The sequence below is a fragment of the Bos indicus genome, chromosome 13 (genome assembly GCF_029378745.1).
Source record: "Bos indicus isolate NIAB-ARS_2022 breed Sahiwal x Tharparkar chromosome 13, NIAB-ARS_B.indTharparkar_mat_pri_1.0, whole genome shotgun sequence".
NCBI classification, from domain to species: domain Eukaryota; kingdom Metazoa; phylum Chordata; class Mammalia; order Artiodactyla; family Bovidae; genus Bos; species Bos indicus.
Window position 1 is genome coordinate 28,379,073 of NC_091772.1, and position 26,147 is coordinate 28,405,219.

A 26,147-nucleotide genomic window follows, 5' to 3' on the forward strand; every position below is an offset into this window, starting at 1 on the left:
CTGGGCCTGGCTCATTCCGATGGCTCCCCGACCCCACCGCGGTGCCACTGGAGGGGATTCCCACCCTGTGTCCAGTGTCCTTGGGCACCGAGAGAGGCCTGGAGCGCGTGCCCCACCCCCTCTCTGCTTGGGGCTGTTCTCCCCGTGACCGCTGCATCCCGATCCTCCGTCTTTCCCTTGTCATCTGGAAGGTGGCCTCACCTAGTTTTCCTCACAGCAGGTGGAACACGGACACAGGCCTAAGGTCTGTCGCTGCCTCCACACTTACCACCTCTTCTTACCTTACTTGGAGGAAAGGTGTATCTCCACCTGTCAGAGGCTGAATCTTCCACTGACCAACCTTGCTTTCTTCCAACCTTCTAATGTGTTGTATACATTATTATTTCTTTCCCTCCACCCCCAAGAGAACAAGGGCAGGGATTTCACATCCATTTGGTTGGCTGCATATGCAACAAGGACAGGAGGTCATCATGGGTGGGTCCAAGGATTTGGGCCTGAGCCCTGGGAGACTGGAGGTGCCTCTAACTTGGTTGGGGGACGTCACTGATGGAGCGGATTTGGAGGGTAGCTCAGAAATTCACTTCCAGATGTGTTAGCACATTAGACATCCGTGTGGAGCTGTTGAGTGGGCTGCAGGATATACAAGTTTCAGAGAGGAGGTCCAGGGAGAAGTACAGATGCCCTTAGCACAATGGTACCCCACTCCAGTACTCTTGCCTGGAAAATCCCATGGGCAGAGGAGCCTGGTGGGCTGCAGTCCATGGGGTCGTGAAGAGTCGAACACGAGTGAGCGACTTCACTTTCACTTTTCACTTTCATGCTTTGGAGAAGGAAATGGCAACCGACTCCAGTGTTCTTGCCTGGAGAATCCCAGGGACGGGGGAGCCTGGTGGGCTGCCGTCTATGGGGTCGCACAGAGTTGGACACGACTGAAGTGACTTAGCAGCAACAGCACACAGATGACATTTTAAACCATGGGCACTATGAGAGCTACAGGAAGTGACTGCACGGTAAAGCTTGAACTGAGCTCTGGGACACTAGTGCGTAGACCTTGGGGAGATGGAGCAAAAGCCATCAAGGAGCTGGGCAGAAGCCCTGACTGTATTAAGGAGGAAAAACCAGACGATGTCCTGTCCTGGATTCAAGTGACAAGAGTCTTTCCATGAAGGAAGCAAGAGGGATCAGCCATGCCCAGTGCTGCTGGTAAGTCACCTTACAAAATTAACCTAAGAGAATTAACCCTTGCATGTGGAGAGTCATCCTTGACCTTGATAAGAGGGGTTTTGGTAGAGTGGGAGGAAGGGAAGCATTATTAGAAAGGGTTTGATGGAAAATAGGATGAATGGGTGAAAAAAGGAAACTACTTGTTTATGGGGATAAAGATTTATGGAGAGTAAAGTGGGTTTCTGATGAAAAAATAAATTTTGGTGCAACTGCACATGTATGAGCCTTATCAGCTAACCTGCTGAACTGCAGATTCATCCTCCTGAATTGCAGTACAGGCCCTTCAGCTCTTACCTGGATAGATACTGACTGTGCTGGGAGTGAGACTCTGTGCAAGGCAGAGAGAGGTCGTGTCTCTGTCCGGTCTGCTCGTCTCTGCTATCTCACCAGGCAGCCTCTTGAACGAGAGATCCCTGAGGGATCCCACTGACACACTTGCTTATCTCCTATCTGCCGGGCTCATTTTACCCTCTTCCGTTAGATGCAGAGGACCTGGGACCACTGCAGAACATGCAGGGAAAGGCTGACTTCAGCTGTGGCCACTGCCTGCTGGCTGACCCCCATCAGGGCTTCTCTGATATTCCTCTTTTTAGAGGAATTTCATGTCTGAGCTTGTTGGAACTGGTGTTTTGGAGTAAGACCTATTTTTAATGCTTTCTACAGGAACCAGCTATTTACTTTGTGTTCTCTACTAACCAAAATAATGACTTTTTGGAATTGCCTTGTCACAGTGTAAGGGGAGTGTGTGTGTGTGTGTGAAACGGGAAAGTTCCATCTTCCTGTGGGTTGGTTGCTTTCAGGTGATAGAGCTTAATAGGAGACAGTAGATTTATTTCCTGAGCAGCAACATGTTTACATGTAAAAGACTTATTAACAGAAGATCCTATTTGTTTGAAATCAGTGTTGATTATCTTTTGATAGGAGGCCCTGGTAGCTTTGCCAAGGACAGACAGGCTTTGGTGTAAGATGCTGTCCTGATGGGCTCGCTTCAGATGTGCTTTGAGTCTGTTCTCAGTGGCTTTTTTCCCTTTCTGGGAGGGTTAGCCCACACTAGCGGCAGATGTTTCAGCCAGGCTCTCCGTCCTGGGGTGCTTTTGCCCGTCAGATTTCTAGTTCCTTGCTAGTGAGGAGGTGCAGTGTGGGTTAGGGGGCCAGGGTGCGACGGCAGCTAAGGCTCCACTAAGTCAGCCCGTTACTGCTGTGTCCCTCAGTGCAGGGCTTTGTACCTGCAGGCCCAGCGGGCTGTTGCTTTGGTGATAGGATTTGGAGGGTGGGGGATGGAGTCTGAGCTGTGGTACAATGAACAGCAGTGGTAGGAAAAAGGCTGAGCTGCCTGCCTGTCTCCTCAGTTGGCCTGTCAAAAAAAGGAGCCCGATGAGGACACAGGCAACTGAATTACAGCTCCTTGGAGCGTACATAGGCATTGATCAGTTAGACACAAACAGAATGTCCAAGAGGCAGCTGAGATCTTTTCATTTTGAAAATGCTTTAATAAGTGTTGACAACACTGTTTTGCAAAATGTAAAGGTACTATACAAATTCTTAATACAAAAAGAATAAATTAAAAGCAGATTTCTTTTTAATTCTGCAACTTTGTCTACAACATACATCTTTGTCATTGATTACAGATGAACAGAATCCAGTAAAATCATCTTACATGCTCTACAAGTCAGTTTCAGGAGCAACCTAATCCTTTCCTCCCCATTATTAAACTAGAGTCCGTTTTACACAACTTGTAATAAACTATTGACATGAATGTATATGTAAAACTTTACACCTAGTTAATTAAGCAGTAACTGGTCATCTGATAGCACCTGGATGGGGTTTGCTCTATGAAGAACTAAACTAATACCGAATGAAAACAAAGTGGAATTTGAACAGTTGCAACACTCACCTGCATATAAGAAAATTAAAAAACCCACCTGTCTCACAACAAAGGCTGATGCAGGTGTTTTTACCAGCCTTCTGGCTCAACAGGCAGTTTCTTACACGTATCCAAAGAATCCAATAGGGACTTTATTTCAGACCAGGGTTTCGTATTTCCTCTTAGTTTGCTTTAAAGAAATAGGGAAATATAAAGAGCTTGCCAGTGCTTGTGTACAATAACTATATCACTTCCCACCACACTGATCATTAATCATGTCGGTCTCACAGGACCAACACTTTATGTACATCTTGTAGGAACATGAATGCAGCTCAACAGTAAAACCTGTTTTACTTAATCTCCGTCTTTGCTACCAGACTATCAGGATGTTCGTCTGAACTGTAATTCCACCCGCCTCCCCCACCTCCACTCCTTTCTGCCTCCTGAATCCCAAACCCACGTGTTGAGAGAGAATTTTTGTCTGTCATTCCTTATAACCCAGCTGGGCTAAAAACTTGATTGAGATGACTTCCAACTTGATTTCAAACTAGTGTCCCTGTGTATGCCCTGTAGCCATATAAGCTTGTCACCTCCTCTAGTTCCCTTTTGACTTTTAACTGTGGCACAGAGTTCAGTTTGATTATTTGTGCATCTTCTTTTGGGAGAAAGAATCTGGCCTCGTAGAGACTTGTTTCCAAATGGGAAGGGAAAAAACTTGCTGTTTGTAACTCTTGACTGTCAAGTAAGAGCAGCACCGCTCCCCCCATGTCAATCCCCAGAATCCTTTAATAACATTATCATCAATTTTATTTACCCTGCAGGGTCTACCCCCAGAGCGTTCTATGAATATTACTCCCTTCCGCAAGCTGGTATCACCAACACAGCCAGGGAGCCAGGCCCTGAACCGTCCCAACTGGCCCCAGCCTGCTCCGCACCCCAGAGGAATCCCACAGTGTTTTCCGAGCTGCAGCGGGGGAAACACCGTGGTTGTTGCGTTTTTAACCACTGGTAAGTATCCATTCCTACCCTTCTGGTCTGGTAGAGTCTATTGTTATTCTTGGATTACATATACATTAAAAAAAAAAAAAAAAGACTTTTCTTTTTATGCTAAAGCTAGCTTCAGTTCTGCTTACCCACAAATCTACAGCCAACCCAGCTCCTGTCTGGCTGTCCACTGCCTTTCCAATAGGAAGAGTCATTATAAGTGAGAAAAAAATTAACCCCCCCCCCACACCCCGCTACTTGCGCCAGGTAAGCACAGCGTCCCATCTCTGTGGAGACCGTGTTTGTGCCATTTGAAACAAGCCAACTCAGAGTGTGCACTTGTTAGTATTAGAAAAGTATTTTGAGGCCTTTGAAGAAACGGATGGCTTTCCAGTTGTGTACTGAGCATAGCTCAACACACATGTAAACAGGCAGCTCCCACACACCTGTTTTCCCTCTTCCTTTTTTGGTACCTGCAGACCGTGATACATCAAGGTAGCTGATGGTGTCACAGGCATCCGGGCCCTCCGGGAGCTGATATATTTTTTCAACCCTGCTCTGCCTGCCAGCTAGTAGACACGTGAGTACAGTCTTCCTATCTAAGGGCATAGTTGGGTTCTTGGAAGAAGTGACACAGTGGTCACCGGGTGCTGAGACGTCGGATCTGAGCTCTTTGTCACACAAGTGCTAACAAACAGAAAATGGGCCGTGACAGGTAAATACCTTAATGGATTGTAATGTGCTTTTTTCCCTTGGCTTCCCGTAAAAAATCAAATGAAACACCTTGTGCGAAAAAATAGGATACACTTTTACTGGTTGTTTTAATGAGAGAGAACCACTTTTGGCAACCATCACCTTACGCTTCCTACAGATCCCCAGAGGAAAGCAGCTCTGTGTCTTGGACTGAACCCCCATGCAGGCTGGGGCCGAGCGGACTCTCTGTTGCTCCCCACAGGGCTGTTCTCCTTCGCGTCCAGGCTCGTGGAGATCCAAGTCAGCAATGCTAGCTGGGGGCTCTCCGACTTGCCCATCACATTGGGTGAGTTTTCAGGCTCTCGGTGGAGAGGGAGGTGAATGTTCAGGGAAGGGTTATAGAGGGGGACACGTCACAGATGGTCGACTTCCACATGTGGGATGTGGTAGCAGTTGAGGATTTAAGAGATTTCATTGCAGAAGGAATGTCTTCCTCTTGGGCCCTCTTAATTTTTTTGTGTGTGTTTTTATTTTTTTTTTAATCTTTGGCAGCGTAGAACTGATTGTGATCCTCGGATGCGTCTCTGACGTGTTCAGCTTCCTGTTTCCGTTCTCCCCCTCCGCCAACAGCCACTCCTCCTAGGAAATATTTCAGCTGAATATTCCCCTGAGGCAGCCTCTTCACAACATGCTTGGATGGCCTACAGGTGGCAGGTGGGCCTCGGCTTCCCTAGTCTTTCTGGATCACCCTGTGCTAAGTCCCTTCCCTGGTCTGGCCAGTGCCACTGGTCCACGGGAATCCATGCCAACCAGCTTCCCCGCCGGTTCCTGGCCTGGGGGCTGTCACGGAGGGGTGGGGGGGCACCAAGATGCCATTGAGGACTGGTGCCTGGCTCTCTGGGCAAGAGAGCCAGGGGACACACAGTGGGACCGGAACCTTCCAGAATGTCTCCTCAGTCAGGTTTTTTGAGGGTGAGGGGTTGCGGAGACGGGAGAAAAAAAGTGCTGAGGGCTGAAGCTGGTGCAGGGAGACAGTGCGTCTGGGTAAGGCAAATGAGAGGCAGTGAGGTGATCTCAGAATGGCGGCGAGGCGGTCAGGTGGAGGCCGGCGGGCTCACACAAGGGTCCCGGGCTTGGCTTTTTCCTGCCCGTACCACTGGACATCAGCTAGTTCTGGATAGAGGGAAGAGTCCAGGAAACAGCTGTCACCGTAGCTCCTGCAGGGACCCAAGGAGAAGAGGAGACCATTAGTGGGGAATGACACTTTGCAGCCTGCATTCAGAAGGACGTGTTCACAGGGCCTGGGACAGTGCTGTGGACAGCAGACTCTCGGGGACTGAAAACATCCTTGACCGTCTGTGGAGGGAGAGGGAGCGAACATGCAGCAGTCCTCAGGCTCGGGTGCATGTGGGAGTCACCCGGGAGCCTTCGAAACACTCCTGTCCGGCCCCGCTAGCTTAATTGGTCTGGGGTGTGCTTGTGTATCAGGAGCTTTCAAAGCCCCCAGGTGACTCTCCGTGCAGCCAAGGCCTAGAACCTCTCGGGCTGGAGTCCTTAGGATTCTTTTCTTCTCGGAATAGTTGCTTGGTTTGTCCTCCCTCAGACTCCAGGCATAACTAAGTTTACTAGATTTTTATTCTGTCCTGGAAGCACATTTGAAGTGGCAGGTTTCCCTGTAGTGAAACTGAGGTGATATTTTTGAATGGAGTCTTAAATGCTGTTTACTTGATAACATGTATTGTGTGATGATCAAAAAAGTATTGAAAATATATATTTTCAAAGTGAAAGTGTATAGAAAGGCCATTAAAGATTTTCAGGTACGTGTCACGATGCAGGTTGGGTGGAGGTATGGTCATCCATGGGTATCTGGAGGGGATTGGGTCCAGGAGCCGCCTGGATCCCAAAGTCCAAGGCTGCTTGAGCCCCTGATGGAAGGACAGTGGGCCCTTCATATCTGCGGTTCCTGCTCAGCAGATATGAAGGCTGGCTGCGTATTTACTGGAAAAACTATCTGAGTATAAGTGGACCTGTGCATTCACATCTGTGGTGTTCAAGGGTCAGCTGTAGTTCTTGCGTATCAAGAGGCCATCACAGGGCTATGTCAAAGCCCAGAACCATTACTCGGCATCATTCCTTGGAAAAATAGTCCCTCTGCACTCATCCTGAGCTAGCTCTTCCAGGGCAAGATGAAGATCACACCTCATCTTAGTGAAGATAGGCCTGAATTTGCCCAGGAGGCTCCCAGAGGCTGGTTCAGAAAGGCAGCCATGCCGCCTGAGGAGAGGGTTCCTGCCTTCCTCTCCTGTCCTGCCCCGCAGGCCCTGACGTGGGGACGGCTGACCCCCACGCCTTGTGCGGAAGCAGCTGTAGGCAGGATGGCCTGGATCACCTCGTGTGCTCTTCCTTCACGCTGAGCTTCTACTTCTAGTAACTCCAGAGAGTTCACTTGTGCTGATTCCAAACCCGCAGGCCTCTAACCTCAGCCTTCGGTTTTGAGTAACGTTCCTGTGAGTGACACTGGTCGGTGCCTCTCGGTTAGTAGGTCTCGGTGGTGTTCAGGCTGGATTTTTGAGTTTGACCTCCCAGAGCACATGCTGCTGGGGGTAGAAACACCTGTCTGGAAACAGCATAAACGACAGAAGGGGATCTCTCCCCTTGCCTGCGGCTGACCCTTTCCATGCCCAGTGCTGGGCAGAAGGAGATGCAGACAACAGTGGGTTTAAGAGCATCTTATACACAATGTCGTGTCCCAGTTTATGACTGAGCATAAGCCATTATCACCATTTTTTTATTTGATTTGCTGTCATTTTTCTAGGAACAAGGGGATGAAGGCATTCTGGATTTTGTGAAGGTTTCTCATCTGGCTTTTTAAAAAAACCCATCAACGCAGCAAGACCAAAGGCCTCTGGGAGCATACTGTGGCCTTTAAAGAGAGTCCTGTGCCTGGATCCCCTGAAATGTATGCTGGGGTTAATATGCTGAAAGGTGGCTTCAGAAGCAAAGTGACACGAAGGTCCTCAATTCTGGAACTGGCCGTGGCCATCATCACTGTCTTCAGGTGATAAGTGGCTGACTCCATCACACTCACCCTGTATACTCTCCTCCTGACAACTGACCTTACCGTTGTGCCTGAGAGACTCCGTGGCAGAAGGTGGTTGGACCCCATGTGGACATATGCTGTTTACTGGGAGGGCGAGCCCTCTCTCTCTGTGTTGACCTGGTGGTGCCCTCCACCAGGGTGTCCCCCCTGCCCTCACTGAGGGGAGCCAAGTGGCCCAGGGGGACCAGTGGAGTCTTCTAATCCCAGTCACTGGTCAGAGATGGGCAAGTGACTGAGTGTGGACAAGTGGCTTTCTCAGTACAAGGCTGACCGCTTCCTCCTGAGGAGGTGACCACCAGGGGCAGGAAGGAAAGGCAGAGATGGAAAGAGAACCACCAAGCTCCTTGTTTGCCCTCAGCCGTGAGGCAGGTGCTATCATGCAAAACCCTCTAGTTTATAAAAGAACATGCATACATGCTAAGTTGGTTCCCGTGCCCTCCCCTCCAGGGGATCTTCCTGACCCAGGGATCGAACCCATGTCTCTTACATCTCCTGTGCTGGCAGGTGGGTTCCTTACCACTAGCACCACCTGGGAAGCCCTGATAAAAGAACAGTTGGGTCCAAGTCATGTTTCTGGAAGCTGGAATAAATTAAGGTTAGCTGCTCAGTTGTGGAGAAGACACTTAAGGTTTTTCATTCACCTAAGCTCCCCATACCCTTGCTTCTCTTTTTTTCCTTCTGATAAGAATTACCTCCCTGAAGTTTCTAAGAGCTGGCCTGGGTTAGAGTTCCTGGAGGAGACCAGGTGGAACATTCCCATCTCAAAGGCACCGGAAAAGAATGGGAGTTCCTCCAAGAAGGACTTTCCTTTCCTAAATCCAGGTCTTTTACAATGTCTGCACCCTCCCCCCCCCCCCCACCCCCGCTTTTGAGATGAAGAGGGGTTGCTTAGGGATTGATAAAAGGTTGGCTGAGCTTTGAATGGCTTCAGAGCTGCATTTCTGTTCTTGTAGAGACTAGGTTTGTAAGACAGGACTAATTTAGAATTAGACAGTTTCTAATTCCACAAGGAATTGGGTTGCAACTTGAATAAATGAAGCCAACAAGATTTTTACTTAATTGAATTTTTTTTTTTTTAACAGCAGTGACAGCCTTGGGATCCCAAGAGGACTTCAGAGTCCAAGATTCCTCTGTTTTGGGTTCTCTCCAACTTTATTCCAGATTTGGACAAAGACAGATTGTCCTTCTGGTGAGTACTTTTTTAGTTTCTGAATTAGAGTGCACTTGGTTTACATTTAAACATGTAGTTTTCCTGAGAGAAAAATTAAAACAAAAATTGGAGGGCATGGGTCAAGCACCTGATGAGAGACAACCATCTCCAGAGCCCAGGCTCCCAGGTAGGAAAATGTGGTCACGGCCCAGAAGGGGCACACGTCCCCGGCCACCTGCAAGAAAATTGAGTGTATTGAGGAAGCCCTGGTCGGGGGTCTTGACATACGGGGCACCGGCCGTCCACCAGGAAAAGGAAGTCTCCTGTGAGAGACAGGCTGTCAGACCTGAGTCCTGGCCCTCAGTTTACCCCTGAGGCTTTCGAGGATTTTCTCTGCTCTAGGAAAAACTCCACAAATGGATCCCAGTCACCTAAATGTTTTAAGAGTGCCCCCACCACCACCTTAGGAACTACCCCCAGCGGTTTTATGTTAAAAGACATTGTGGTCTCTCCACTTGCACATGGACTGCTCTTACTGAAGATAAACTAGAATAACGGTGGCCACCAGGAGGAGTGTTCCCGTTACACAAGATTGTTCACTTCAGAAGTCCACATCAAACAGGTGGATTGGGATGCCTAGTTTAGTCGGTATGATAAAGCTTGCAAAAGGCTTCAAAATTCCCGTATAGCTTCGCTGAAACTCACTGAAAAAGGCTAATAAAAAACTTAAAGACACAAGAGATACCTAAAGTAAGAGTAAAACTTTAACTCCTCCTGGATTCATTCTGCTTGTCCTCTGTCTGCATTCTCTCCCCACTTGGAAGAGACTGCGAGATTGTAACAAAAGCCTGTCAAGTTAGTGCTTGTACAGACACCCCTAAATCTATCCCCAAAGGAGGAAGCCCCCCCACCCCCTGGGCTCTCCCAGGGTTGATGGGACTTCATGGGATTCTCCTGTAACTGCTTCCAGTTACTCCCTTCCATAGCCAAGGGGAAACTAATAATAAAATTAATGGAAAACCTTGCTGAATCTCAGTAGCTAGTGAAGCTACACTCTAAACCCTACTTGTTCCAGAGCCTGCAAATGGGATCCTGGTCAATCGGGCAGACAACAGCCAGGGTGAGCATCCCGACCAGAGTCAGTTCTCCTGAATCTGCCTGCCATGGCCAGCTGAGAGAGAAAGGTAAACTTTCACACCCCTCCCTTTCCAAATCCAGACACACTGATTGATCTTTTCTCTCTCAGGGGCCATTGTTGCCTTCTTGTCTGTCTTGTGTCCTGAGAACTTGGTGACCGTCAGGTTGGGCGAGTACCACAGAAATGTAAATTGCACCTGTTTGTAGCTGAGGTCCTGCCTGATGGGTTCCAGCCCTCAGGGCGAACTGAGTCTTCCCTTTTGGTTATGGGAGTGGCTCTGGATCTGGAAGGGTGGTATCCTTGGCACCCTCTTTGGGAATGCCTCTTTGCATCCATGAGGTCTTTCAGTATGGCCAGGAATATTTACTGTTTGTCCTCCTGACAAGATATTTAAAAGGTTGTTTATGTGGCTCTATGGTCAGAAGTTGGCCAAACTGGAAGCTGATATTCAGAACCTATTGGGGATAAAGTTCCTAAGTCAAAATGAAACTGTGTACCCAGAGGGAAAGAAGAACATTCCAGAGACAAAGCTCTAAATCTGGAGCATAGGAATCTTTTGAATTCCATCTTAGTCAATCTTCTTCATGATCTACAGAAGCAAACAGAAGATGATATAGTTGGAGGCATGGGACAGCCTGTGATGTCATTCACATTGCACCCTGTCCTTGGTCTTATAAACCTAATCTTTACAAAAATAGAATCACAGGTTTAGAAGCAAATCAAAGGCCACCTATTCTTTTTATCAATCCCCAAACATAGACCATTCACTTCAGAATGCTTGCAGACATTGTAAAAGATCTGAATTTAAGAAAGAAAAGTCCTTGAAGGAACTCCTATTTTGAGCAGGTAAGTTTAACTTACTCGAATGTCCAGAAACAGGATTTGGATAAAACAATTTTTCTATCAACTAGTAAATTCTGCTTTACTGTACCTGTCTCATGGCTAAAATTTTAAAACCAAAGCTTCCCGACCCCTGCATCTGTCTGTATGTTTGTGTATGTACATGGTAGGTTCCTGTGGTCATGTATGGATGTGACAGTTGGACTGTGAAGAAGGCTGAGCGCCAAAGAATTGATGCTTTTGAACTGTGGTGTTGGAGAAGACTCTTGAGACTCCCTTGGACTGCAAGGAGATCCAACCAGTCCAATTCTGAAGATCAGCCCTGAGCTTTCTTTGGAAGGAATGATGCTAAAGCTGAAACTCCAGTACTTCGGCCACCTCATGCGAAGAGTTGACTGATTGGAAAAGACTCTGATGCTGGGAGGGATTGGGGGCAGGAGGAGAAGGGGACGACAGAGGATGAGATGGCTGGATGGCATCACTGACTCGATGGACATGAGTCTGGATGAACTCCGGGAGTTGGTGATGGACAGGGAGGCCTGGTGTGCTGTGATTCATGGGGTCGCAAAGAGTTGGACACTACTGAGCGACTGAACTGAACTGAACCGATGGTAGGTTTGTAATGTGTTTCTGCCTCTGACTGGTACTATATAATCACTTTGTAAAAAATGCATCTAATTGGCTTAAAGAAAAATGATTATCAAATTCAGTATTCTAAAACTCAGAAATACAGAAACTTAGCCCAAACATTTTTCAAACTCACATGATCTGGGATAAATCAAGAGTGATCTTACATTTGTTGGTTTGATCAAAGTAGGTGTGTTAAATATTGATATAATGCAGACATAATTTGATTCTACTTGTGTTTACTATTCAAATAAGTTCATGTTATCTTGGTTACAAAATGTGTCTGTAAAAAGATAAGACATTGGCTAGCTGTTTAATGGCAAGAGAAATTTTCTAATTAAACATAATTGTTAACAACGAGTAAACAAACGGACAAATACGTATTGGTCATGAGCTGTATGTTTTTTGCTGGGTAGAAGCGTTTTCCTGTTGATAAGCAGCTGCCTCTTTTGTAGCAAAGAAATGACTTTAAAACATCCTCCCTGTATGGGGCACCCGCATCATTTCTGCACAGTGACTGAGAACTCACTTCACTGGCTGGCAGCCTCAGAACTCCGCAGAGTCCCTGCTTCTGCTGTACAGGCTGCCTTCAGGACAGGACAGAAGACTGGTGACATCATTAAAACCCAATGAGGAGGCGACCAAAGTGCTGTCCCTGGGCCTTCTGAATCTAAGGTCCCCTGCCTTTGAAAAACAGACTCATTCTCCACACTCTGACCCTCCCATTACCCAACAGAACCCATGAAAAAATCGCTGGTCATCTACTGTCAGTTCCTCCTCAGGTTGAAGAAACTTACGCTGAACAAGATTACAACCTGCCACCGATACCACTTGCCCACTACTTGCTGGAGAATATGTCCGTTGAAAAAAGACACCAGCTGAAGGACTCCTGCTCCCCTCCTGGGAAATGACCTTTTCTGGTACTGCTCACCAGTCCCTGAACAGCTAAGCTTGAAAACCTCTGTCCCACCTGCAAGGAGTCACAGGACATGAACGGACAGCAGAGCCATCTGCAGTCTCACCCTCAGGCTCTCCTGGCAGCAGAAGCAGATGATGTGGACAGCGGTCCCCAGACACCGAGCCAGGCCTGCGTAACCTAACATGATTTCTACACCTGTTCTCCTTCACTATGAAATTCATGGTGGGGGGTTATTAACACATTATTGACCAGAGACATATCAATACACTTTGAGAGGGTGACACAATTAATAGCACCGTGAGAAACTGTTAGAGCTTCACATTGATCAAGGGTTCATTATACAACTTGTGATCGTCATGATCACAGTTTGCTCTGTTAGGTTTCTGTTCCAACCTTGTGTATAAGTGTGACATTTTAAAAAATGACATATTGTGAAATTTTGAGTGAAGAAGTTCAGAATTTCATAGAATTCAGTGAAGAATTTTATGCAGGTATTTCCTTTGATTTCCAAGTGACATATATACTAGTGTCTTGGAAGATGGTAGTTTTTCAGCATATAGTTCTGATTCAGAGACATTTAATTAAACTAACAAGGAGACAAAAATCCTGAGTGATTGATTCTGATAAAGAAAATGAACGTGAAACTCACAGTGCTGGAGAATGCTCCTTTGCTTCTACGTAAGAGTGGATGGAAGACAACATTTCATGAAAATTGGAAGACTTTCCAGGTGTGTCAGATGTAACTAGTGACTGTAATAACCCACAAAGTGTTAGTGACACAACAGTTTCTGGCCAGCCAGCTCACAGCCACAAGCATTAGTTTCTGCAGAACTCCCCTGGTCAATAATGAGTTAACCAGACTCCTCCCCTCACCTGCTTTCTCTTCTCTTTGCCTGCTTCTGTTGCTCCCTGATCGGGAGGATAACCCGTTGCCTGTGTCTCCCAGGTGACTGACTGCCCAGGGAAGAGACCTTTCAGACTCTGGATCTTCCATTTAAAACTCCTATCTGTCCATGATGTTGGCGACTTCCTGGTCTGCCTGTAACCTGATTTTTCCCCTATCCTTCGTGCCATCATACACACCACCTGAAGTCCCTTCGATGTCAGCTACAAAGGTAAAACTTTTGCAGCCAAGCTTCCCGGTGCCTCTTTTCACCTTTCTCTGATTAGAACTCAAGTTGCCCGAATTGACACACACATCTTGTCAACTATAGTACCATCGTACCCCATTTCCTTACGGTTATCTTAAATCAGACTTCAAAGGATCTGTCTCTTACCTTATGAAAGATGTTATACTAATTAGTTTTATTGTTCAGATACACGGGACACATTGTCAACTAACTGATGATAAACCTTTTTGAGTTATTTGTATGGATGCATGTTATTAAGTACTCTAGAAATTGTGTGAAATTTCTAAAAATCTATCTTGGTATAACGTTATCAATCATAATTCTGGTTATCTTAAAATGCTGTCTATCACATATCTGGAGAAAAACATCTGTAAGGACATATGCACCCCAATGTTCATTGTAACACTGTTACAATAGCCAAGACAAGGAAGCACCCTAAATGTCTATCACAGGGGAGTGGATAAAGATGTGGTACATATACACAATGGGCTATTACTCTGCCATTAAAAAGAATGAAGTAATGCCATTTGCAGCAACACGGATGGACCTAGAGATTGTCACACTGAGCGAAGGAAGCCAGACACAGGAGAAATATCCTGTGACATCCCTTCTGTGTGGAATCTAAAACGAAATGGTAACAAACGAACTTACTTAGAAAACAGAAATAGACTCACAGACTCAGAGAATGATCTATGGTCCCAAGGGGGCGGGATAGATAGGGAGTTTGGGGTGGACACGTACACACTGTCCATCAGTGTGGACATGGACACAACGGATGATCAACAAGGGCCCGCTGTACTGCACAGGGAACTCTGCCCAATGTTATGTGGCAGCCTGGATGGCACGGGTTTGGGGAGAATGGATACATGTAGTATATGTATGGCTGAGTCCCTTTGCTGTCCACCTGAAACTATCATAACATTGTTAATTGGCTATACTCCAGTATAAGATAAAAAGTTAAAAGTTGTATATCACAGAAATAACATTATATTGAATTCAACACGAATTCCTCATCGATTTCATTATAATGAACTCTCATCAGATCTTTACCACTGAGCTAAGTTATTATTTACAGACAGATCTTTTACCTTAATGCTTTTGCAGAAGTGAGATTCATGGAAAGTAACCTACCATGAGCTCTTGATGGCCACATGGCTGCCCAATCACAAGGCACCAAACCTTGGGTGGAGACATCACAACGGATGAAGTCTCCACCTACCTTCTGGTCCCTCCCCTCCTGCGCAAAAGCTGGCAATCTCAAACCAAACTGACTAGGGAGAGAAGTGGCTACCACAGAGGTAAGACTGCTTCCTCCCAAAATGTCAAATCAAGGACATTTCTTTCCATTCCTCCTTCCCTCTCTGACCATCCTTTTCCTAACTCTTACTCTGTGAAGGTTTTTTATGATTCTTCTGTCCATCTTTCTGCTTTGGAGAGAGAATGCCACTGTCCCCACATCTCAGACCACCGCAAAGGGGGACAGATCCAAACCTCCAGACGACTGTTTGAATGATTAACACTGTGATGCTGGTGACTACGTACTTCTGCCCATCACAGCTTCTCCCTGATTTCTAGGGCCTCGGTTTCTCTGGATCGAAGCTCAGCCAGCCCCCATCTCTAATGTGTCCTACTCCTTAACCCTGGGGGTCTGCTTCCTTGTCTCTGGTTATTGACCCAGGAAACCTTGCATCCAGGCTGTGGACAGAGAAAGGGACACAAGGCAAGGGAGACCAGAATAAAGCCACCTGTGCTGTCTACAAACCCTTCCCTTTTACTGGCTTCCAGGGCTGTCACCTTCCAAGTCCCTAGCCACAGATTCAACACGAATTCCCAGGCAGGAGTCAGAGATTTCAAAATTTGCTTTCTTTGGCAGATCCCTCATCCCCTGGCCAAGAGCTGATGCAAAGGAGGCCATGATTAGTAATCTCTCCTTACCTCTTGAAGATACTGCAGACCCTGCTGGTAAAGCAACAGCTGCCCAATAAAAAATCCCTATACTGACCACAGTTGTTCCTGATGAGACAAGCCTCTGACAGCCTTTAGCCAAGCAAGGAGATGTCTGTGCTGTGACCCACACCCGTGCACCTGGACGACACTTCGGGGGAAGCTAAGACTCGGCCACAGAAGATTACTGAACAAGCCCAGTACTTTCTTAGGCCAGCAGCCCAACCAACACAGTCTTTCTCTAGGGGTCATTCTGTTTACAAGAGTAGTCACCATAGGGTGCTGTGTTCTCTCAAAAGCTTTAAATACAGCTTTGCAGCCACAGGCAACCAAGTACATGCTCTCCCTTGAACAGAACATCAGAAAAGGAACAGAATGACTGACTGAAAGAATGTGAACTCAGTGTCATGACCTGTGAAGACCACACAGAGATTGAGCAAAAAGCCAGTGAGAACCCCAGAGCCATAGCTGGGGGTAGCCCTACTGCCTTACATTTGGATGAAAAGGGAGAACTGTTAAAAACAACAGACCCGAAATGCAGTTGTACAGGCTAAGCTCCACATCATCACACCGAGACTTGACTTTACAGTTTCAGCTCCCCCAGGAATGGAATCCCCCAACCGCATGATGAGGACGTCACCCGCCAGACGCCTGCTGTCCCCTTAAGGACAGCAACTGGGCCGTCCCCACCCGGCCTCTTCACCTGGTGTAACTGCCTGTGCGTGCCTGCACATCTCTGTTTTTTGTGCAGCATCTCGGAGCTCTTTGCTTTCTGCTGGACTGGAAGCTCCTTGATTCACAAATCACTGAAATAAAGCCAGTAGGATCTTTCAAATTTACTCAGCTGAATTTTGTTTTTTAATACCACCTTCCTCGCAAAGGCTAAGCCCGTTTTCTGAACTCCCCCATGTGTCAGCTCAGGGCATCTGCAGCAAAAGTTGTTGTCTCTCTTTCTGTTGAGGATTTGTCCCACCCTACTTTTCAGACTGAGCTCTAGCTCTTTCTCTACAGCAGGAAGGCGCTCTCTTGTTCCCCCACACACCCCGGCTTGTTTCTACATCTGTGCTTTTCCCTTGGAAGGGCGTTCCTCAGCCTCTGCCTTTCAAAGCCCCTGCTCCCACCCTGGGCCTTTGAAGCCAAGTTCACACAGCATCTCTAGAAACCAGAAGGGATTCCTCTCCCCACGTCTCAGAGTATTGAATACATAAGTGCTACAAGAGTTAGCACTGCCATCTTTTGATTGAGTAAACTTACCATTCGGAAGTGGCTTTGAAAGAAGCTGTATCATTATCTTCTTAGTTAACCCTTGAAATGCTATTAATTTCAATACTTTGTCACCCCTTAAGAATAGGAACCAGACCAAGTGTTCACTTTTTATGCCCACTGAAGCAGGGCTTTGCAAATTCCAACATGCATGTGATTCTCCCAGGGGTCCTGTTAAAAATGCAGATTTGAATTCCGTAGGTCCAAGAGTCTACCTTCTACCAAACTCCTGGGTGACATGGGGGACAAGGCTTGTCTGTGGACCCCATGCTGGAATGCACAGCATTTGGTAAAGTGGACAGCTGTCACTAAAAAACACTGGGAGGAACTTATGGGTGGTAGATGCTTCTAGACCAACTCAGTCTGCCCCTGGTGCTTTGAGATGTAAACTGCATGATGCTATTCTTTTCAACAAACACTGGTTACAAAAACCAGTCAAAGATTCTACAAGTATCTGCATATACAAAGAGCCCAGGAAGGTCTAAAACACACTTTGAGGTCTCTTTGGGGAAGGAGCAGTGGGACTACCTAACATCTAATCTATATCTAATATCAGAGACCTAGAAACAGACACAGACATCGAGTTCCACATGTATCTACAGATAGGACATGAAGATGACAGCTTCCACACCACTCAGATGTTTCCCCCTGGAAATTATGATCCACACGAGCAAAGGCAACTCCTGCACCACACGTGAGATCTCCGACTCATGAGCAGGGAAGGGGAAGGGCTGGAAGAACAACACGTTCCCTTACGATACCTCTATTCATCAGTACTTTGGTGGGCTGGAGACTCGGACCCATCCATAATGGGCGAGTTTTCTGTTGCTTCTCTGAACCAAGGAAAGCAGGAAAAGGAAGAGAAGAGAGGTCATGTTAAAGAGAGGAACTGACAGACACGATGAGCAGCTTATCAATACACTGCAAAGCCCAGCTGACATGCACCCAGGTGTTAGTGACAAATAGGAGATTTTCAACCCCGGGCACAACTCACAAAGATCACTTTGGTTTTGTTAGGAAGGCTGCCAGACTGTGGCACTACTTCTCATTTTATCATCACATCACAGAATAGTTATTCTTCATTAATGATAATTCAACCCAATCTGATAAAAGAGTTTAATGACCAACCAAACATTTTTTGTTTCAAATTGGTCTTGTGTCCTCACTAGCTGTGTGTGATCAAACATAGGCAGCTGCCCAGACCCACTCCAGGGTAAAAGTGCTCCTAAGCTCCACAGCCTGCTGTCAGTCATTGGCAGTCATATGTTTGGAGCAGGTGAGACTGGGTGTGATCCAGAAAATGTGGAGGAGCCAGACAGACACCCTGAAATCAGAAAGTCCTTACTTGGGGGGAGATGGCTTAGTCAGTGGAGGTACCATATACACAAAAGGTCACTCTTATGGGTCTGTCCTCTTGAGACTCTTGGGCCCGAAGCCTTGCAGCAGCTGCCTGACCACAGGAGCTAGAGCTGGAGTGCAGATGGTACGTAAGGAAGTGTTATAAGGTGTGTAGTAAGGACAGAGTGGGTAGCTGCTGCCCAACAGACAAACCAAACAGAGTGGACAGAGAACACTGGCAGCTGAGACTGCAGGCTCTTTTAATTCAAGAGGAGTAAGAGGCAGTGTGGGGTGTTCAGTGACATCAAACTTGAGTGCATGAGAATCCCCTGGAGGGCTTGACACCACACTGACTGCCAGCGCCCTGCACCCTCGACTTAGGTTCTGACTCAGTGGGTCACTGATGGACCCGAGATGTTTGTGCATTTCTAACAATACCCCAGGTGATGCTTATGCTGCTGGTCTGGGTACTGCATTTTAAGAACTGGCTTAGTGGAAAAAGACAAGGCTTTGGTTTGGGGTAACAGAGTGCAGGGCTGAAATTACAGGGTCATCCAACTGTGTAAGATGAAAAGGCACTGACTTTCTCTGAGCCTCATCTATAGAACAGAAAAAAGTCTGGATACTTCCCTTACAAAGTTGCAGTAAGGATTACATAAGCTGATACAGGTTAGAAGAAGCTCCTGGTCTTTGAGTACACAGCAAGCACTCAATCTTAGCTCTCCTGTCAAACACTAAGACAAAGCCTGGCTTAAAAATCACTAGAGATAAATGTGCAGAAACTGAAAAACGTCTGCCAAACACAGACATCTGGTCAAAGAAGTGCACTCACCTCCTCCACATTTTTGGGATTATCACCAGCTTTGAAAGAGAGTAGAGAGAATCAGCTGAATAAAATGACCACGCTGGAAGGGGTGGGGGTGACGAGGGACTAGCAGGGCCTGGGCCTCCCCAGAGAGGAGGGAGTTTCCCAGTGCCGTCCATCATTCCCAGGACATCGTTCTTCTGCTGACACACCCTGTTACTAGGATATTATACCTGCTATCCTCTAACCCACAGAGAAGGCTGAGGAGGGTTCCAGAACTTGGGAGGGAGAATCAGAGGCCTGCCAAGGGAACTCACCCGGTCTGCCAGGTTAGGATGTGGTGGGGGCTGCTGGGGGGCGTCGCTCCGATTTCACTCGACGGTGTTGAGCTTCTCTGGCTTTGAGGTAAGGCAGCTGCGTGTGGGTGGTGCAGAAAAGACAGGGGTCAGACCCAGGGGAGTGGAGAAGTTTCCCTCCAGAGATGCTCCCAGGACCCGCTGCAGGGTCCTGACGGGAAAACATCAGCCCATCTCCCCACATCTGGCCAATTACGTTTTCTCTCCTGAGCCGTTCTAGCTCCATGTGGGTCGAGCTCGCCTGAGATTCCAGGTCCCCTGCTTTGCCACTGGGAAGTGGCCACAAGGATGGTGACAGTCCCCACAGTCCTCAGAAGCGGGGACCTAGGCTGACCTAGTGCAGGCATGACTGATTTCTCCGGACACCAGCGAGATACGCCCCAGGGAGTTTCCACATGTGGCCCCAAGGTTAAAACTGTTGTTCATTACATAGAATAGAGAACCTCCAGAAAGGGTCTCAGAGCTTGTGGTCTCTGCTGTTTCAGGCTTGTTATTTACCATGTTTAGGACACTTCAAATGGGGCAGGGCTTTTCAGAGCTCATCCAAGTCTGACTACTGGGAGCTTATTGATGGGGACAGGATTTGTTTAGTTGGGAAAACTCACTAGGAAGCAAATCCTATTTAAATGCATCCCTTTGCCTCCTTGGGAATGCAATCTTTTTCATCAGGAAAGGTCAGATACAGCTTCCTAGAATTTTTAGCTTAAAATATGTTTCAAAAGATTTACCAAATCTATTCAGGTAAAGCAAATCTACTAGACAAGCACTACAATTCTGACAGAATATAAACACTCCTGACCTGTCCAACCAAGGCTTCTCCTAATAGGGTCACAGGGAAACATGCTCTTTAAACGCTATGTGTAACTTATTCATGCAATTCTTCTCAAAATCCTCCTAGGAAGTTGATGGCAAATGTCACTGGGCTGATTTGACAGATGACAGAGGCATCTGAAGAAGCTTTTAGGACACTGAAGTCCATGGTTCTCTCACAATGGCTTGAACCATATTTATTCTTGTCTCTGAAACTTGTCATTCAGCCGATGAACCTTAATACATGAGTCAGTGGGGCGCTGGGGAGAGGACGTAGGAGCCCTGTGGCCTGGTGCACCTGGGAGCCGGCCAGGCTTTCCTCTTTGTCCTCCCCTTCCTAGGCCCCAAGCATCTCCTTCAGTTCCCCAAAGAGGGACCCTTTGTTTTCCTTCCTTAAGATCGCTCCCCTTTCCCTGGGTTTTTGCCCTTCCTTATCTTTCTTTCCTGTCCCAAGTTAAATCCTGACTTGGACTTCGTTCCCTTTGTTGCTCATGTTATACTCTGAGAATCATTTTTTATTACGTCTCAAAGTCCTCCCCTGTTTTCTTTCCTACAGCCAGGGGAATACAGTTGCTCTCTTTTTCAAATTGGCGTTCAGGCGATTCGTGAATGGGCAGCACCCGTCTCCCAACTAGAAAGGTGCTCTTATGGCTACACTCTCCCCGCTCTTTGTGGAAACTGAGATAACCTACACAAGCTCATGTGTGCAGGTGCTGAGAACCCCTCAGGGATGTGGAGAAGGCAGGACACATCCTGGTTGTTATTACCATTATTCTTTCTTGGAGATGGAGAGGGGAAGGGATTGTAACTGAAGGGGGAGGATAGTTTCTTCCATTTTTTCACTGGATTCAGTACTGCTTAATGCCCAAGTACAAGAATATAAGGTAACCTTTCATCTGATGATGAAAATGTGAAGGTGTAACCCCAGGGCATCAGAAGCACTTGACAAAAATTACTTTGGTTAGATCATAACATCACTGGAAAGGGGTACTGTGGTGCAGTCAGGAGTTCTATAAAGTCACTGGGGAACTCAGGCAGAACTGCCACTTCTTTCTGAAGCAAGTCTGCCCCACCTGGGGGGTGGGGGACACTGGCCAAATCTCAGGGCCTCAGGACCAAGCATCGCCCGGAGGGAGCTCTCCTCTGCAAGGGTGCTGCTCAACTCTACCGCCAAACTCCTTCACCAGGGCAAAGGCGCACCTTTGACTAGATAAACCTAGAGACACAGACTTCACCACTTCCTGCATCTCTGTCCTTACAAGGAGAAGTGGCTGGAGGGGTGGATGGCATCAGAACTTAGGAAGCTGAAATGAGAGACTGCGCAGCCCGCTGGGGGTGGGCTAGGGTGTCAGATGCACCGCCCTACCCCGTCCCGGGTCTTCCTCTGGCAAAACCAAGGGCAGAATGGAAGGGATGGGAAAGGAGGGGAACGAAGGTCTTGCATATCGCACAGCTAGGTTTCTAGAATTAACCATCTCTCCTTACTGTCGACTCTAAAAGCTGCACTCTCCGCCGGTTCACAACCTGACCGATGATCACACATGCACGCGCCCGGCCGCCGCGCCCTCCCAGTCCCCGGTCCCTCCTCACCTGACGTGGCCTTGCACATCTGGGGCATCCGGGTGACCCTGCTGTGCGCCACGAAGGTGCTCTGCGAGGAGGTGCTGTACTGGGAGCCGCTGTCCGAGGAGGTGGAGCTGGTGTGCGACAGGCGGCTGTGCTCCTTGTGCGAGGCGCTCGAGCGCTGGTACCACTGGCGCAGCTCATCCGAGACGGCGGCGCGGCCGGCGCCCTTGTCGGGGACGCCCTCGCGGCCCAGGGATGGAGTCCGCAGGATCTGCGAGCGCGAGGGCGTCAGGCGGCCCGCGTCGCCCTCGTCGACGCCGCGCCAGCTCTCCCGGAAGAGGCCGCCGGCCGTGTAGGAGTTGGAGGTCTTGAACTGCGCCTTGACGCTGTAGTGGCCTTCCTGGTCACTCTCCAGGCTGCGCACCACCACCGGTGTGGCGCCGCCCTCCACGTACAACGGGTACTCCTTGATGCGGTACTGCGAGCTCGGCTGGCTCTGACTGTGCAGGTAGACGCCGTGGCCGCCGCCACGCGCCGCTAGGTTGGGCATGCTCCCCGAGTTCGCCGCGCCCAGCGCGCCCGCCGCCCGCTGGCGCTGGCGCTGCCGCGCGCGCGCCTTGGACGGCGAGTCCTCGGCCAGCGTGGAGTAGTTGGCGTTCATCTGCGCCGGGTAGTAGTGCTCCGAGCTCGAGTGGCTGGTGCACGACGAACAGTCGTCCATGGGGTCCGAGCCATTGCTGCTACGAGTCCGTGGCGTGTAGAAGTCGGGGCTCCCAGTGTCGTTCTCCGAGCCCAGGAGCTTGCCCTGGGACTCCAAGCTGGAGCTCCGGTGCCGAAAGTGCAGGGCCAGGCTGTGCAGCCGCGTGGGGCTGAGGTCCACCGACCTGCGGGGAGAGGACCGGCGAGGTGGGTCTGGGGGCGCCCAGGGGAAGGGGCTGGCGGCTCTGCGATCGCGGCCCGGGGCCTTCGGAAACGTGCATCAGACTTAGGAAACAGTTCCAGAGCCTGTGCTTCCCAACCTTCCCAGGTGAAGGCAGGGCGAGAAGGGGACGGCTGATCCCCAGGCCTCCGCTCTGATGTTTACTTTTGAATGGGCGGTGGGGTCAGAGACAGCGCCCACGTGTTATTTCTGAAAAAAGCACTCCAATAGCCAGCCCCTCCACCCCCGCTTTTTGTTTTATAAAGATTTAAAGAGAAGCTACAGACACAGTGAATCAAGATTATCCCCGTTTTAGCATTATGTTAAGCCGCTGAAATGCCATTTTTTTTTGAAATGCCATTTTAGTAGGTCAAAAAAAAAAAAACAAGCCTTGCAGAAGCAGTCATACGGTTCCACCCAGTACTATTATGAGACCCATGTCAATAGATTTCTATTTCCCTGTGAACACCTGTGTGAAAAGGAAGACTGGCGGCACGTGGAATACTTAAAAATGAAAGAGGCAAATAAACACTTACTCCTCCACTACTTTGTTTATACTCCATTCCACTTATTAGAGCCACACAATAAATATCCATCAATATGGCCATGGGGCAGAGTGTAAGGACTCCATGGAAATTCACCGTGGCTGGGTTAACCAAGTACATGAAGAGGTGAGTCCCAGGGGTGACTGTCACTCGGGGTAGACTGCGAAATCCCAATCATGTGGCCCTCTTTGACTCAGGCCTCAGTTTCCTCTCTGGTTCCACTCCCTACTTCCACTCAAGCTCATGGGAACATGCCAAGTGCAAGCCTGAATCTGGCTCTTTGACCTTCCCTGAATATCCTTAGAGTGCACCACCCATCCCATCCAGGTCTCTGCTCAAATGTTATCTTATTAGAGAAGCCTTCTCTGTTGGTTTCATTTAAATGATGGTCTCTCCCTTCACTCTCTAGCTTCTTGCCTGCTCATTCTTCTTCTCAATACTTATCACTGCTGACACTTCTTTACCGTGAACTCTCTTCCTACTAAAACATCAGTCTGATGGGAGCATGGTGTAGTCTTTTTTGTCCCCTGCACTTGGTACATAGATGCACTTGATAAGTATCTGTTGTATGAGTGAGTGAGTGAATGGACGGATGGATGGCTAGATGAGAGACTCTTGCCTGGAGAGCTCAGTTTTATCCTGTATAAATGGTTTACTACTTACAGCAGATCACACTATCTGTCCTTTGAACTATAGTCCCTATGAACTTAGGTATTAGAGAAAATTGAATGATGGCTTTGGTTTTGCCTCTTTTTAGGAAAAGAAGGTGGGATTCACTGAAAACTCACTTTTCCTTTTGCTGTTTAATGTACCCCCTGGGGCATTCAAGGAAGTCCAGGATAAACTTAGGCTTAAACTTAGGTACAAGGGGACCTCCTCTGGGCAAGGCTGTTCTGGTCCCTGCTAATCCAGTTCAAGTTCCCACCTCCGCTCTTATTGGGAAAGCTCCTTCCATACCCACAGTGTCTGGGGGATTCTCTGACCAGTTCCTGGTGTCCCACTATGCAGACAGTGGGATATAATGTGTTTCTTGGCTCCTGGGGTCCTTCTGCTGCCGGCTCACTTTTTAATTCTGCTTCACTTACAGAAGAGCCTACCTCATCAGTTCAGTCCTGACTCTAGTTCACCAGTTACCTGGGCCAGTGTGGGACCAAATTTTTACAAAGGTGGGGGTCTGGCCCATGGAGGGAAATGGGGAGACTCACCTCGTGGAATGCACGTAGTGGGGACTCCGGACGCGGAGGTCGGGTGTGGATGGCATGCTGCACTGCGAGTTCCAATGTGGGAGGCTGCGGATGGGGCTGGTCTGCAGGGAGCTGCTCCCGCCTCCAGCTTCAGCACAGCTCCCCGTGCTGGGGAAGCGCTTGTGGCTGCTGCAAACCAGAGGAGACCACGCTGGTCACTGCCTGCCAGGGCTGCCCCTTCTCTGAGGTTGCTGACTGTGGCCTCAGGACATCCCTCTAGGGGTGGGGGAAGTTTGCCCAGGACTCCCCCAGAAGTGGTGGGCATCCTTATCCCTTATCCTTCATGCCTTAGGGCAGTGTGAGATGAAGCCCCTGTTCTGTGAAGCCCCTGCCTTCAACCACAGTTTCTGTTTTCCATAAGACAAATATTTACCTGTCCGGGCACCCACTGGGAGTTTTACGGGGCATAATGAAGGGAAATGAGAAAAACAGAGAGGCAGACAAAAACCTCCCTCTCCCATATCAGCTGAGTAATGAACTGGAAATACACAGCTAAGATTACAGCTGTTTGGCTTTGGAATTCTGTTGGATGATGGTTTAGGGTTCTCAGCCACTTTGGGATTCTTATGAGTGGACTCTCATTGGCCATTTCAGAATACTCTGCCTATGATTTCCTAATTAATTCCCATGGAATTTAAGGACATTCAAGCAAGCTGCTGCCAACATGGATTGTGAGCCAAAACCCCCAAATTTCCCTACGAATGACAAATCTGCACCTCTGGCAGGTGGGCAGCAGAGGGCGCTGTGGCACAGCCCTGCTAGAAGGCAGCCCAGGGGAGGCGCATGCAGGGTGCGGGGGACCTGAGACTAGCAGATGCTACTTAGCCCTTGGATTCTGTCCAAGTGTGGACAGTGACCTCGTGTGGCCTTCCTGGCCCAGCTCACCTGGAGTGACTGTGCGAGGAACGTTTCTTGACCTTCTCGTAAGGCTCATCTAGCGAGGACTCGCTCCACATTTTGGGCTTTATGGGCGACTTGTCATAGTCATTGCGGTGATAGTGCATCTGCCTGAGTCCCTCCAGGGACTGGGGAGGAGGTGGCCGGTTGTGCGATGGTGGCCGAGGAGGGAGCCCCTTGTGAGGGGACTGTAAGGGGGACAGTGTGCTGGTGACCTGAGAGTCTTCTGCACCAAGACGGAAAAAAGAGTGGAAGTGAGCAAGGGTCATCCTTCCCCCTTCCTCCTGCAGGCTCCACCCACCCTAATTCCACCCCCGCCATCAGAGGTCAGTGGACAGGAGCTGTGGTTTTACTGTTTTACCCCTCAAATCAGTAAGTGTCCCTGGAAGGAGCTACCTGCGATGGGAGTGGGGGGCCCAAGTGATGCCGTTATGCCCCTTGGTAGGTCCAGGGTCTGGCATATGGGGAAGAAACTGATCACACGCAATGCTAAGGACAATCTATTCCTATTCCAAGTTCTCTTTACAGAGGAATCTCCCTCAAGTGTTCTGCTTTCCTCCCCGGAAGAGACTGGAGTCCACAGAGGTCAAAACCAGCGCTGGATCTCTGATATTCAAAACATGGCACCCACTCCCCTGCAGTTCCGGGATTTCCTCCCACCCATGTAATGAATAAAATGACGATCTGACTGCATATAGCAGGACCAAGACAACTGGGCAAATACCCTGCCAGCCTCATCCCACATCAATGATAACGAATATTATCCTTATAGTTATCATTATGACTAGGAG

General features: G+C 48.5%; 1 protein-coding gene and 1 long non-coding RNA gene across 13 annotated transcripts in view; one reads left to right on the plus strand and one right to left on the minus strand.

Moving 5' to 3' along the window:
- Positions 1 to 1,209: 1,209 nt before the first annotated feature.
- Positions 1,210 to 16,452, plus strand: LOC109567965 (uncharacterized). Its single transcript, XR_011570328.1, has 5 exons — positions 1,210 to 1,858; positions 3,910 to 5,479; positions 7,581 to 9,054; positions 10,091 to 14,967; positions 15,543 to 16,452. It is a non-coding gene; the product is annotated as an uncharacterized lncRNA (long non-coding RNA).
- FRMD4A (FERM domain containing 4A) overlaps positions 4,875 to 26,147 on the minus strand; it is a 750,010-nt gene continuing 728,737 nt past the window's right edge. For 9 of the 12 annotated variants that reach the window (XM_070802094.1, XM_070802096.1, XM_070802095.1 and 6 more), the window contains 5 exons: positions 25,345 to 25,582; positions 24,421 to 24,588; positions 21,776 to 22,635; positions 19,337 to 19,433; positions 4,875 to 5,982 (listed from right to left, as the gene is read on the minus strand). In XM_070802094.1, the coding sequence (XP_070658195.1) occupies positions 5,880 to 5,982; positions 19,337 to 19,433; positions 21,776 to 22,635; positions 24,421 to 24,588; positions 25,345 to 25,582 (1,466 nt within the window). In that variant the 3' untranslated portion in view covers positions 4,875 to 5,879. The other 3 variants (XM_019973078.2, XM_019973074.2, XM_019973077.2) reach the window with 2 other exon arrangements.